This window comes from Varanus komodoensis, unplaced genomic scaffold (assembly GCF_004798865.1).
Source record: "Varanus komodoensis strain SLA01 unplaced genomic scaffold, ASM479886v1 scaffold1, whole genome shotgun sequence".
Classification (NCBI taxonomy): domain Eukaryota; kingdom Metazoa; phylum Chordata; class Lepidosauria; order Squamata; family Varanidae; genus Varanus; species Varanus komodoensis.
Window position 1 is genome coordinate 104,059,442 of NW_025335268.1, and position 12,877 is coordinate 104,072,318.

Here is a 12,877-nt window from a genome sequence, read left to right on the forward strand (position 1 = left end):
TCCTATCAGCTCCAGCCAGCATAGTCAATGGTCAGGGATACTGTAGTCCACAACATCTGATAGCAACAGGCTTCCCCTTCCTGATGTAAAAGTGAATATGTATCCATTCATAAAGGACAAGGTATGTGAGGCTGAAGAGTGGTCCAGTATTTCAGAGTTCACAACCACATATGCGTCGAGACAGTCTCTCACCTGACTGTTTAGTTGTACTTTCCGTGCATCTTCCATATGTCTGGATTTCATGTCCCAGTGAAAAACAGATTTGAACTTCTCACCCTCTTCTCGATACTTAATCTGCATGAAAAACAGACTCAGTGGCAGTGAATACAAAACAAACATCACTTGAAAGAAAGGAAACTCTCTGGCAATAAGTATTACAGAACAAGCTCTGAAGTCTACATGGTATACTTCAAACAGTCTTTCCTACAAAAGAGCCAGACGTTTTAGGAATCAAAATACTAAAACCAGAACCTTCTTCACAGAATGTATGCTTACATTTCAAACAACATTTTGATGACATTTTCATTCAAAAATCTGCCATTGATTTTCAAAACATGGAGACACATTTTGGAAAATGTCCTGAGAACCAGACAAGGAAAATCTCATTTTAAAATTTCTTTCAGAGAATTGTGGACTCTTCTACATGAGGTGTTTCTCACATGCTCAATAATCAGAGGGGTTTTTTTTACAGGTTCTTCAAACAACAGCATGATTTCCCAGTTTCACTTCTGTGTTTACAGCAGTGAAAATGAAGCTTTTAATTGTGAATACTAAAAAAGCATGTTTTTCTCTTGTGTATTTATGCTATTCTGCTATGCCTCAGTGCCACCTAGAGGTTATCCAGCAGAAAAGCAGGAAAGAAAATGCTCCTCATACAGAGCTTGGATATCAGTTCTGCAGCAAACTGAAAGTTGATACAGCAGGTTAACAGCCTTGTGTAGAAAGGAACAGTATGTCAATCTTCCAGTACATGCATATTAAAAAGAACTTGGAAGCGAATATCTTCCTATATATACCAACTGAATGTCAAAACAGAAATTTAACCTCAATTATTCATTTTTCCATATTAGGCCCAGTATCTTCTGTATGTAATACATTTTCCATGCTTACTGCAAAAAGGTTTACTTGACTCAGATGCATACATTAACATGAACTGCAAACACAGTATCTTTATTTTCACATTAAAAGTGTCACATGAGCAAGACAAAATCATAAAGCAGTTCTTCAATTTAACACAATTCAGTGCAACAGATCAAGCTGTGCACCCAATGAAGTATACCAAAACACAGTGTTCAAAGCATATGAAAAGGCAATAACTAGAGCATAGTGAAGTCAATAACCAAAGTAAGGACAGAATTTTACTACAGTGAGGCAAAGGAAGATGTCCAAGAGCACTTCTCTCTAGATTGATCCCCAAATGTTACAGAAATTAAAATAAATTGTTTTATTATAATAAATAATCAGCTCCTCATGGGTCCCTCAAATGTGCTCCATAGGATTGTGGGACTTGCTGGACTAAATCTGGGGCACTGCAGGGGTGAGAAGAGGACAGAAAAATCCTGCTGTGTAAGCAAATATCCACTCATGTGAGGGTTAGAGTCAACTGAAAGGAATCACACATAAAACAAAGCAAAGTTACAGGGATGTTGTTGTTGTTGTTGTTGTTGTTGTTGTTGTTATTATTATTATTCCAAGCAGCAGTGGGAATCAAATCTGTCCCAAGTGCGGGTTTGCTAACTGGACATCTTGGGACATTTCATGTCATGTGAAAGTCATGTGAAGGGAGATTCCTGACATGCCATTTCTGAGTCTCTAGCTGATGCTGGAATCATTGAAGAGATGTGAGGGGCATAGCTTTGGTTGTTGGGTGGTAGGGAAATAAAGTAAGGCACATTTTTAAAAAATGATTAGCACTTCCTCCATCTTTACTCTCTGCTCAGTTGTTGATTGATTGATTGATTGATTGATTGATTGATTGATTTATTTGGAACACTTGTATGCTGCCCCATTCACATAAGCCTTGGGGTGGCTTCCAGTACATAAATAAATATATTTCTATACAAAATACATAAATTACTGGAGCCATCCTGGCAACAAATTTAAAATCAATAAATAAAACCAACAGTTAAAATAATGTTTAAATAAAAAGGTCTTGGCCTGGTGCTGAAAAACAAATAACGATGGCGCCAGGCGGACCTCTCTGGGGAGCGTGTTCCATAAGTTGGGCGCCATCACAAGAGACAAACTGAGAAAGAAAGGAGAGAATAATGCACCATGCTTTCCTACATCTGTAAATACCCTTTCATAAGACACACTCTGAAATTCTATTCATTGCCCACTGATCCATTTGAATGGTTTTGTTAAGAGCTAAATCCACTGGGAGGAATACAAGTAAGGCAGAAGTTGGAGTAGATTTGGCAATGAGCTGTATAGTTTGTTAATATTTTGGGAGAAGCTATGTAGCCACATGAGCCTGTTAATCTGCTGTATCTGCTTTCATCTTCGTCAGATAGCTGAGATCTGAACCCTTCACAAGCAGCATTTCCCTTCTTGCTTTTGCAGTACATAACCTCTAGATGACATTGTCGTAAAGTGGAATAGCATAAATACACAAGAGGAAATCGTACTTCCCTTTGCTTTCACAGTGAAATGCTTTATTTTCCTCGTTCCAGAAAAGGAAAAGAAAGTGCTGGTTGTACCCAGACTGGAATGGGAAAGGCACAACATCATCTGAGTAGGGATGTCAAGTGAGTGTATTGACTTCTTGATTTAGTATCAACTTTCCAAAATGAATCTCATGTACAAATTACAAAATATTAATATGAGCACCATCTATGAGAGTATATATGGAATTCTTTAGAATTACCTTGCAAAGGAAAAATATAGAATATGGCTTATGAGAGCAATATTTTGCATACAAAATGTAATATTGTTATTCTTTTCTCACCATGTGTTAAGAATTCAGTCTGTGCACACTCCGCCTCCACAAAACCCAAATAATGTATTTCTAAGTATGCAAAGGTTTAGTTTCCTATTCCTAGTATGAACACTGAGAAAAATATACATTTTTCATTTAGGAAATTTGGAAAATTGTAATAGGGAGCACTTTAACAAATTTTGAAAGCACAGAAATATCTCAGAGGGTTTCCTGCAGTTTTAACCTGAGGGGTGAAACAGAAATCTAGCAACTCCCTGACATATCAATTCATTTACCCAATGCAACCATGTAAAACTTACTCAACTTTATATTTTTGTTAAAAAGTCAGATCCTAGTGCCAGGTTGATCAGAGGTTTGAAAAACCGTTTTTGTTGTTCAACGAACCTGCACATACTTTCTGGTTTGGTGTCAAAGACTCAACAGTTTCAGCAGAGTTTTCCTTTGAGTTTTCTGGTGCATTTGAAATAAAAGTTCAAAGGAAGTCTTGGACTGTGAAACAAAGCTACAGAAAACGTTTGCATGAACTCCTGGGACTGAACTATTAGATCAGCATTTCTAGCATTTTATTTTATTTTATTAGTGAGAAAGGATGTGGATTTTCAGTGGTATATTAGCCAAAGGAACAACTAAGAGGTCCAGCAAGTCTTCTTTTGCTGAAACTTTTCCTTATTTCCTTTGGTGGGTATAGCCAGCGTTTTTTAAAGTGCATAAAATAAGCCTGAAGTTCAGTCTTGATATTTTCACTATTTTATCACTACCATAATCTCCTTGAGTTGATTTGGATGCACAACTTTGTATACATGCTTTGGATACACAGATCCAAAGCATTCCTCATTGCTTTAATGCCTGGGATAGCTCTGAATGTACAGTCTTAATGTAAGCGTGAAACTGACCTTCATATTGAAATGTGGGTGGGGAGAGTTTTGCTTATCCCCAGCTCTGGTCATTTCATTGCAACTTTGATGATGATGACTCAGACTGATCATGTTTTATTCTCTGGCTTTGCAGTGTAACTCCACAGCAGAACTCTGCATAGCCCAGCCTAATCTGATCTCTAGCTGAGCATTTGCACTGATACCGAATTTTATCCATTTCCTCTAGGCCTGAAGGCACTTAGCACTTAGGTGCCCTTCCCTTCATGCAGTTACAGCCCTACCATTCAGCAGTACAGCAACTGCCTCAAGCAGTTCATGTTGGCCGGCAGGACATGGAAGCAAAGTGTTGGGAGACAAGGCTGCGTGTGCTTCCTGGCAGCCTCTGCAGCCCCCAGGGCAGGCTGCTGCACTCAGATGATGAAGTGGCAGGTGCCAGCTCACTGTTAGGGCTGAAGTCAGCTTCAGCACATGGAACTGGGGGAGGGAGAGTCTTGCCTTTTGCTTCAGGTGGCAAAATATGATCCAGATATAGTCCAGTTTAAAGCAAAGCCAATTCAGCATAAAGAACTGAGATTGCTCATCAGATATTCTTTTATTACTTTCAAAAAGAAATAGGCTGAGAAAAAAAGAGAGTCTGTTTCCTCAGCATCAAAATGCTCTCCCTTTCACGGTAAATGGGAAGTATTTAATGATGAGATTTCTTTTTTATGACTAAGTATTTTGTGTTTAGAATTCTGATAGGCTAGGATCGCTCATGTTCTAAGCAGAGGTATCACTGCACTCCTTGTAAACAAAGGGTCAGTGTGATTAAGGCTCAGTGTAACTAGAGCTGTGCTGGATTAGCATAACCAGAGCTGTTGGAACCACCTGAGAAGAGAAGAAGAAGATGATGGAAAGCAGCAGCAGAGGGTGAAACGGCAGCTTTGAACAGTTGCATATAAGCCTAAAGGATTTTTAAAGGAGGAAATAGGCTCGGGTCTGCAATCACCCTTAGCATGGCTATGCTAAGTCAGTCTAACATAAAACACATTCATTCCTAAAGCATCTTACCTCGCTTACCGCTTCAGACTGTTTTTTCACATTCATGTTTATTGGTGTTTCAAAAACGCTTGTGAATGTATTGTTTTTAGGATTATGTCTACAAAAGAAAGCAGGTATAAGTTTAGAAAACTATTACGAATGCTATTTCAGTATAGAAGAATGGCAGACAGACAAATACAGGAAGGCAGCATCTTAAAACACTGAACTGACATTCCAAAATGCAACTAAAAACTTACCTAGACATTTTTCCTTTTAGGAGTTGCCTAGATCTTAATAAATTCTAATAATCATTTGATTAGCATTGTGCTTTTAGCTACAAAAGTGCATAACAATAAAAAACAAAAAACACCATCTACTCTTTTATTCTAGAAAACACGGTTAAGAGGAAATGAGTATGGCTTCTTTTTAAATGCATTGAATAATTTGCAACTTGAAAACTATAGTTCACGTCTCTTTCTGATTTAAAAACTATCCATATATTAGCATTTACACAAATAGAGATTGAGATTGTGAATATTTGATACTTTTAAAAGAAGCCCCAAATGATCCACATGTATGGGGAACTTGACCTTTTATGTCACTATGGAAACACCATACAATTTTCCCCTTCATCAGCACTGCTCAGAATTACTATATTGGGCGAGTCTGCACACCATGGTAAACTAGACTGCTACAGTCTGGTTTACAAACTACCACCTGAGAGATGATTGTGCATGTGGGTAGGATGCCCTATGTCTCCACCTCTTCTGTTGGTTTTCCCACAAAAATCAAACAGGACACTGTGGGAGCACCAAGGTTTCCCACTTTTCAGCAGGGTTGTGGTGGAGAGAATCAGAGATCACTGACCATTCTTAGCTCTATTCACAAATAGACAGTGTGATCCTGTGTTATCTTAAAGTACAAGGTAACACAGGAACTCCATGAATAGGCTTCCCATGTCGGCTTGCTTGCTTTAAATAATCATTAGTTGGGAAACAGCAGCTGATTTATATTAGTATGCTATCCCTGTTGGAGGATGTGTTAAGCCCATGCTGTGTCCCAGATGAAAATGGATACAAAAAGTTAATATTTAGCGCATGGGGCAAAGTATACATCTACCATTCAGGTTCTTGTTTCAACTCGAAGGCAAATAGCACTTTTGGGGTAATGGCGATTTGCACTGGGAAAATAGCATGGAGAGAAAGGGTTGCCATGCATGAGACTATCTGGGCCCATTTCATTCAGGTTGTGCTTTTGGCAACAAAACAGCGTTGCTTGCCCTATACAACCGCTTATGTCAAGAGAGCTGGGGAAGTGTGACTGTGCTGATACTCCTGGATCTCTTGGCAGCTTTCAGTCCCATTAACCACGGGATCATTCTGGGACAGATGTCTGAGCAGGGCAGGTGGTTACTGCAGTGCAGTGGTTCCATTCCTGCTTGGATGGCCAGCAGCAGGAGGTGGTGCTTGGCAAATATGGCTCAGCCCTATGGATTATTCTGTCGTCACTCTTATCCCCCATGCCCCTTAACTTCTTCATGAAGCCACTGAATGGGACCATCTGGAGTTTGGGAGTGCACTGCCATCAGTATGTGGGTAACATGCAGCTCTCTTTCTTTTTTCTTCTTGCTCAAGTGAGGCTGTGGATGTGCTATTCTGCGTCTGGTCTGGATGAAAGCTAATAAAGTGGAGACAAAATCTAGATGAACTGAAATGCTACTGGTTGCTAATTTCTATCTGGCTGGGGCTGTTCAACCTGCTATGAATGAGGTTGCATTCCCCCAGTAGGAGCACTTTTGTTGCTTGGGAGTTCTCTTTGAACTTGACCTCAGTGGCCCAGAGTGTCATCTACCAGTTAACTTGTGACCCAGCTACATGCCTATCTGGACGGGAATAACCTGGCTTCAGTAAACTATGTTCTCTGAGCTCCAAGTTGAGACTATTACAATAGACTTTACGTGCGGCTACCCCTGAAGCAGCAGCTTGTACAAAATGCAGCACGCAGATTAATAACTGGGTGCCAACAGTCCGGCCATATAAAAACACTTCCAAGGTCTACACAGCTTGGGACTACAATACCTGATATAATGCTTCTTCTGACCTGAACCTACCTAGACACTATGATCTTCACATGAAGCAATCCTTTGAGTGTCACCTTCAAGGGAGACTTGGAGCAAGGCAACAAACAAGAGGGCCTTCTCAGCAATGGCACCGCACGTATGGAATGATTTGTGCATAGAGGCCTGGCACAATACCGTAATTCCTTTGGCACCAAGTTAAGACTGCCCTCTACTCCCAGGTGCTTAATAGACTATGGTAGGACATGTTACTTGCTCTATTAGATCTAGTATTTATTGAAATTATTTTGGCTTTTTAAATTCTTTTAAATTCTGTATTGGGATTTTATGCTATATTTATTTTATTACTGTAATTGTATTTCATTATCCATTCTGTGATTGTATCCATTATGAATTACTGTGATGGTCCAGAGAATTTTGGCTACTAGGCTCTATAGCATCAATAATAATGTTAATGAAAAGATAATACAGAGTTACACCTATTTGTTTTGGTTGCTTGTTTTTCAAAAGGGGAGTCATCTTAATGGATCTCCCACATTTCACCTAGTTTGATTTTTAATCAAGATATTTCTCAGGGTTGACATGAAGCTAAATTACTACTTTGACTCCTTTGGATACAACTGCAATGTCAAAATCTGCTATTTAAAAGATTTAACATGGTTTCACCTGTGTTATCCATTGGGTATATTTATTCACATCTAGCTCATAAACTGGATGTCACAATATTTATTACCTAAAGTGTAATGGGACTATTTGAGCATGCTTTGCTTTGTCTTGTTTTGTTTGTTCCAATGTGGCTGCAATTCTAGGATTGCCTATAACTCTATACTCTGAAAACTGAAACAAATTAATTGGGGGTAGGGGAAGAATGAACTGATATCTTTGGCAGTATCAAAATTTAATCCAGTCAGAGCCTGTTGATGGATTATACAGCCATAACATTGTCTTGATAGAAGACTAAAGACACACTTACGCTTGACAGTATGGCCTTTTCTCATGGCTAACAAAGTTATTTACGGTTAGCACCATCTTGCAGACCTCGCAGTGAAAGCAGGCTTTGTGCCATGTCTAAAAATAGCAAGAAAAAAATACAGTGAAAGTTGCTTGTGTTTCATATTTTATTTAAGTCTGTTTTTAAAGCTCATAACTAATTATTCTTGGCAGTTGAATACACAACTGCTACCACTGTATGAAAAAGTATATGTCAAAGACCAATTTGTCACACATAACCTTTAAGAGATGTAAAGCATTCTCCCAAATTATATACTTAGTAAAGTTCAGAGCTGACGTTCAACTCATTCAACATGAATAAAGGTTATGATAGTTTGGGATATTTGCTCTGAGTTCAGTTAAAGCAGATATAGACTATCTAGCCAAAGAGTATTATACAAAAGTTTTCATAATGGACAGTGTAACAAAATCTACTGACCTGGTCAATACAGTTAATCTTCTCTGCAGGATAAACCCCATATTGACATCTGGCACAAGGCTGAATATTCATTTTTGTATTGTCCAAAGAGATAAACGTATTATCAGAATTTCAGAGGATACAATTATATGCTTAGCTTCCTGTGAAACACACACCAATCTATCCGTTCCAAGCCACAGTCCAAAGCTTCTACCTCCTGTTTGATGAAGTTCTGCTTCAAACTCAGCTGTTGTCTGGTTTTTAAAGCTGCCACTTACTAAGAGAGATTATTTTGGCAACTGTGTAAGAGTTCATGGGAGGGAAAGAGATAGAATTCAGTGACACCTTTCTCTAAATAGAAGACTGAACTCATAGAGGGGTATCATGATCATATGAGCAAGAACATTTAATTGTTAATATTTAAACTATGGAGGTTTAACGCTTAAGTGCCAGGGCTAAAAGTCTGACTTCTAAATATATGTCACTTCGTCTTTAGATTATTATCTGTTAGCCAGGCGTCACCATTACGGAAAGAAGGACAGTGTGAAGCAGTTTCCCAACTAAGTTCAATACACAACAGACTCTGAATTAGTTATTGCCAAATTCTACAGGAACCAGACTGAGAACCCTGTGATTCATATGCTATCTGGACTTAAAGCCCATTGGGTCGTCAGCTTCCAGTGGAACTTATCTACTGAAAAAAAATGCTGATTTTAGGAGTTCTTTATGTAGATTATCATATTCTTCAGGCATGTTCAGCCTTGAAAAGAGAGCACTGAGGGGAACATGATCCCTCTATATCTTTCTATAAGTATCTCAAAGTCTGTCACAAAGAGGAAGGTCCAGATTTCTTCTTGTTGATGTAGGACATGGAATAATCAATTCAAGTTGCAACAACCCAGATTCAGGCTGGACATCAGGAAAAGCTTCCTCACTGTCAGAGCAATACAACATTGGAACCAGCTGCCTAGAGAGGTTGTGGGCTCTCCTACACCAGAGACATTCAAAAAGAAACTGGACAGCCATCTGAAATGGTGTAACGTGATGTCCTGCAACAGCAATGGCCTTCATGGCCTCTTCCAACTCTGCTAGTCTATGATTAAAGGTAAAGGTTTCCCCTTGACATTAAGTCCAGTCATGCCTAACTCTAGGGGGCAGTGCTCATCTCCATTTCCTAGCCGATGGAGCCAGAGTTTGTTCACAGACAGTTTCTGTGGTCATGTGGCCAGCATGCCTAAACACCGAAGTGCATGGAACGCTGTTACCTTCCCAGCGCAGTGGTACCTTTTTATCGACTTGCATTTGCACGCTTTCGAACTGCAAGGTTGGCAGGAGCTGGGATGGAGCAACAGGAACTCACCCCGTTGTGCAGATTGAAACCGGTGACCTTTCAATCAACCAGCCCAGCAGCACAACAGTTTAAACCACTGCACCACCTGCATCCCTTATTCTATGATTACATGCATGAAAAAGCTAATATTTACTCAGAGTCTATAATATAGGGATTAGATCATCTGAAAGAGTTGGCTGGGACATTTTCTTCATAATTCTCACTTGCAACATCTGTCACCAAGACCCCATTTAAATTTGTACAAGTGTGTCACTGTACCCTGTAATTTGCCTAGGTACTCCAGAATGAAACCCCAGGGGGGGTAAGGATTTGCCCTTATGGATCAGTAACTGGTTAAAAACAGAAAGCAGACAATAATAATAACTACTAACGTCTCCCACCATAGATGTGTAAACAGCAGGTTCCCACAGGTATATGTATTGGGACCAATGCTTTTTAATTTGTAAATAAATCATTTGGAATTGAGAGTGAGTGCTGAGCTGGCCAAGTTTGCTAATGACAGCAAATTAATCAGGCTGGTTAAAACAAAAGGGACTTGAGAAGAGCTCCAAAGGAATCTCTCCAAATTGGGAAATGAGCATTAAAATGGCAAATGCAGTCAAATATAAGGATGGGCAAAGTGCATTTTGGGACAAAAAATCCAAACTTCATATAAAATCCGATGGGATCTGAGCTAGCACTACTGTTCTCATCAGGATATTGTAGGGCTAGAAAAAGTGCAGAAAAAAGCAACAAAATCAATCAAAGGGCTGGAGCTATTCCACTACAAGGAAAGGATGCAGCTTCTATAATTGTATCTCTCCCCTTTTCCTTGAACCCAAATCTCCAGAGTCGCAGTCCAGCTTTCCAGGCACTATGCTGGACTGCCTATCTAACAGCTTTGACTGTTCAGCTTAGGAGGAAGACATGTTAGAGGTGTACAAAATTATGCATAGTTTGGGGAAAGTGGGTAGGGAGGCATTTTTCCTCCTCTTTCATAATAGTAGAACCCATGGTCATGCTATGAAGCTGATAGATAGGAGATTTAGGACAATTTTATTTTATTTTTTAATGTGGTCATATATTACACCACATTCCTATAAGTTCTGGGCGCTTAAAAATAAAATCAACAGTAGTTAAAAATTACAACTAAAAACAAGCACATTAGAAAAACTAATCTGGGAAGTCTTCTTGGAAGAGATAAGTCTTTAACTCACTCTCAAAGATAGCAGTCTGGGACATCTGATGTATCTCTCCCAGCAGGCCATTCCATAATTCAGAGGCAAGAAAGTCCGCTGGGTAGTAGACATTGACCTTACAGGGGTAATCTTCAAAAGATTATCCCCAGAGGACCTTGGTGGGCAAAGCAGAATATATGGGCAAAGATGCTCCTGAAAGTATTCTGGACCCAAGCCATAAACAGCTTTAAAGGTAATTACCACACCTTCCACAGCATCTGGAAATGTCCTGGCAAGCAGTGCGGAGACTTTAATATTAGTGAAATGTAATGTCTCCATGATGTTCCAGAGACCAGCCTGGCTGCCATATTTTCTATTAGTTGCATTTTCTGGGGTAGCACAAGGATAGCCCTGTGCAGAGCAGAAACGGAGCCTAGCATCACCAGAGAGGGCACTACTGTTTTCAGGTCACTCTCCAGGAAGAGAGACAGTTGGCTAATCAGCCAAAACTTTTAGCATGCACTGCCGGCCGTGGCATCTGTGCTGAGGTCTGAAGGAAGTACTTCTCAAAAGGAAGTACTTCATCACACAATTAGGCAATGGAATTTACTTCCAGAATATGTGGTGATATGGGTGGTTTTAAATGGAGATTGGAGAAATTCTCCATGGAGAAGACAGTGGAACATGGCTGCTAGTCCTGATAGCTGTTTATTTACCTCCAGTATCAGAGGCGACATACCTTCATATGCCACTCACTGGGGAACATGGGCAGAATTTAAGTCTTGCTTGTGAGCTTCCAGTAGTCAGCAGGCTGATCAGAGTAAAGAGAATGCTGAAGTATATGGACCTCAGTAGGATCTAGCATGGCTTTTCTTATGTAACCCCACCATGGTGAGAAACGATTAACATTTCCCAAAGGAAACTTTCCAGTATTTTGGCCAAGGGAGGGGAGGGGAGCTACAAGCAATGTCAAGAACAGCACATAAATCTCCCATGCCCTGTTTATAGAAAGAACAGTCCACTGTTACACTGGCTGCAAATGCAGTGAAATCCTTCCACAAAGGCATTCAGGCTATGGCAACAGATTGAGCGAAGGACAAAAGGGGAAAATAGCCCAGGAATCAACAGAATAAGCTGCAGATTCATCTCTTGCCTGACAGACAAACCCTGGGTAGGTCAACAAACCGAAGTACAGATCTCATTTTTCCAAACCTTTCTCCTTGAAAATCAAATGTTACTGCATTTTCCAGGCATTTTTTTCTCTTACATGGTTTCCAATTAGTTTAACAATATTTACATCTTTGATTAGGTCCTGGATACAACTTAAGTCCAGGGTCACATCCTCTACAGTCAGTATTATGAGCAACTGTTCTAGGACAGTTATGTAGAGATTAAGGTTTAGTCAATAAATGTACATAGTGTATAGGATTTAGGTCAGTGAAGTTTGTCTTGTGAATCTTGCAAAAGATGTGACTTGTCTTTTGATTTATGGACCATACAATCACAGAGCTCTCTGATTGAATTAGAGTGTTCCAACACATAGCTGTCCAGCTTCTTCTTGAAGACCTCTGGCACAGAAGAGCCTACCACCCCTGCAGGCAATCACTTCTATGAAAATTTGCTATTACCATTAAAACATTTAGTTTAAATTCAACTAAAAATTACCCTGTAAATTAGACACTGAAGGCCTAATCCTGCTGTCTGGGGCAACAGAGCTCATACCCTTGCCCTCTCCTACATGAGAGGAGATGCATGAAAAGGTCTATCACATTTCTCCTCACTCTTTTCTGTAGGCTAAACGTAGCCAGTTCATTCAGCTAGGTGAGTCTCCACAGGAATTACTTTCAAGGACCATCCTTTTTGCCCTCTTCTAAACACATTCCATCTTGTTGACACATTTGATGACACCCTTGCAGTCTGCCACCTAACACTGGACACAGAGTTGATTAATGTATTTCAAATGAGCATAAATATTAAGAGAAGATAACTTCAGACAAGTTGTGCAGCTTGTAATCTCATGCTAGGGCTACAATCTCATATACACCTGCCTG

The 12,877-nt window shown here is 39.8% G+C and overlaps 1 protein-coding gene across 2 annotated transcripts in view; it reads right to left on the reverse strand.

Annotated features, from left to right (window-relative positions):
* LOC123027880 (nebulin related anchoring protein) overlaps positions 1 to 8,553 on the reverse strand; it is a 73,445-nt gene extending 64,892 nt beyond the window's left edge. Inside the window, exons 1-4 of one of the 2 annotated variants that reach the window (XM_044439190.1) lie at positions 8,340 to 8,553; positions 7,884 to 7,978; positions 4,873 to 4,951; positions 193 to 294 (exon numbers count right to left, since the gene is read on the reverse strand). In XM_044439190.1, coding sequence (XP_044295125.1) covers positions 193 to 294; positions 4,873 to 4,951; positions 7,884 to 7,978; positions 8,340 to 8,411 — 348 coding nt within the window. In that variant the 5' untranslated portion in view covers positions 8,412 to 8,553. Of the gene's footprint in view, positions 1 to 192; positions 295 to 4,863; positions 4,952 to 7,883; positions 7,979 to 8,339 lie in introns of both variants that reach the window. The other variant, XM_044439182.1, reaches the window with a different exon arrangement.
* Positions 8,554 to 12,877: the final 4,324 nt, after the last annotated feature.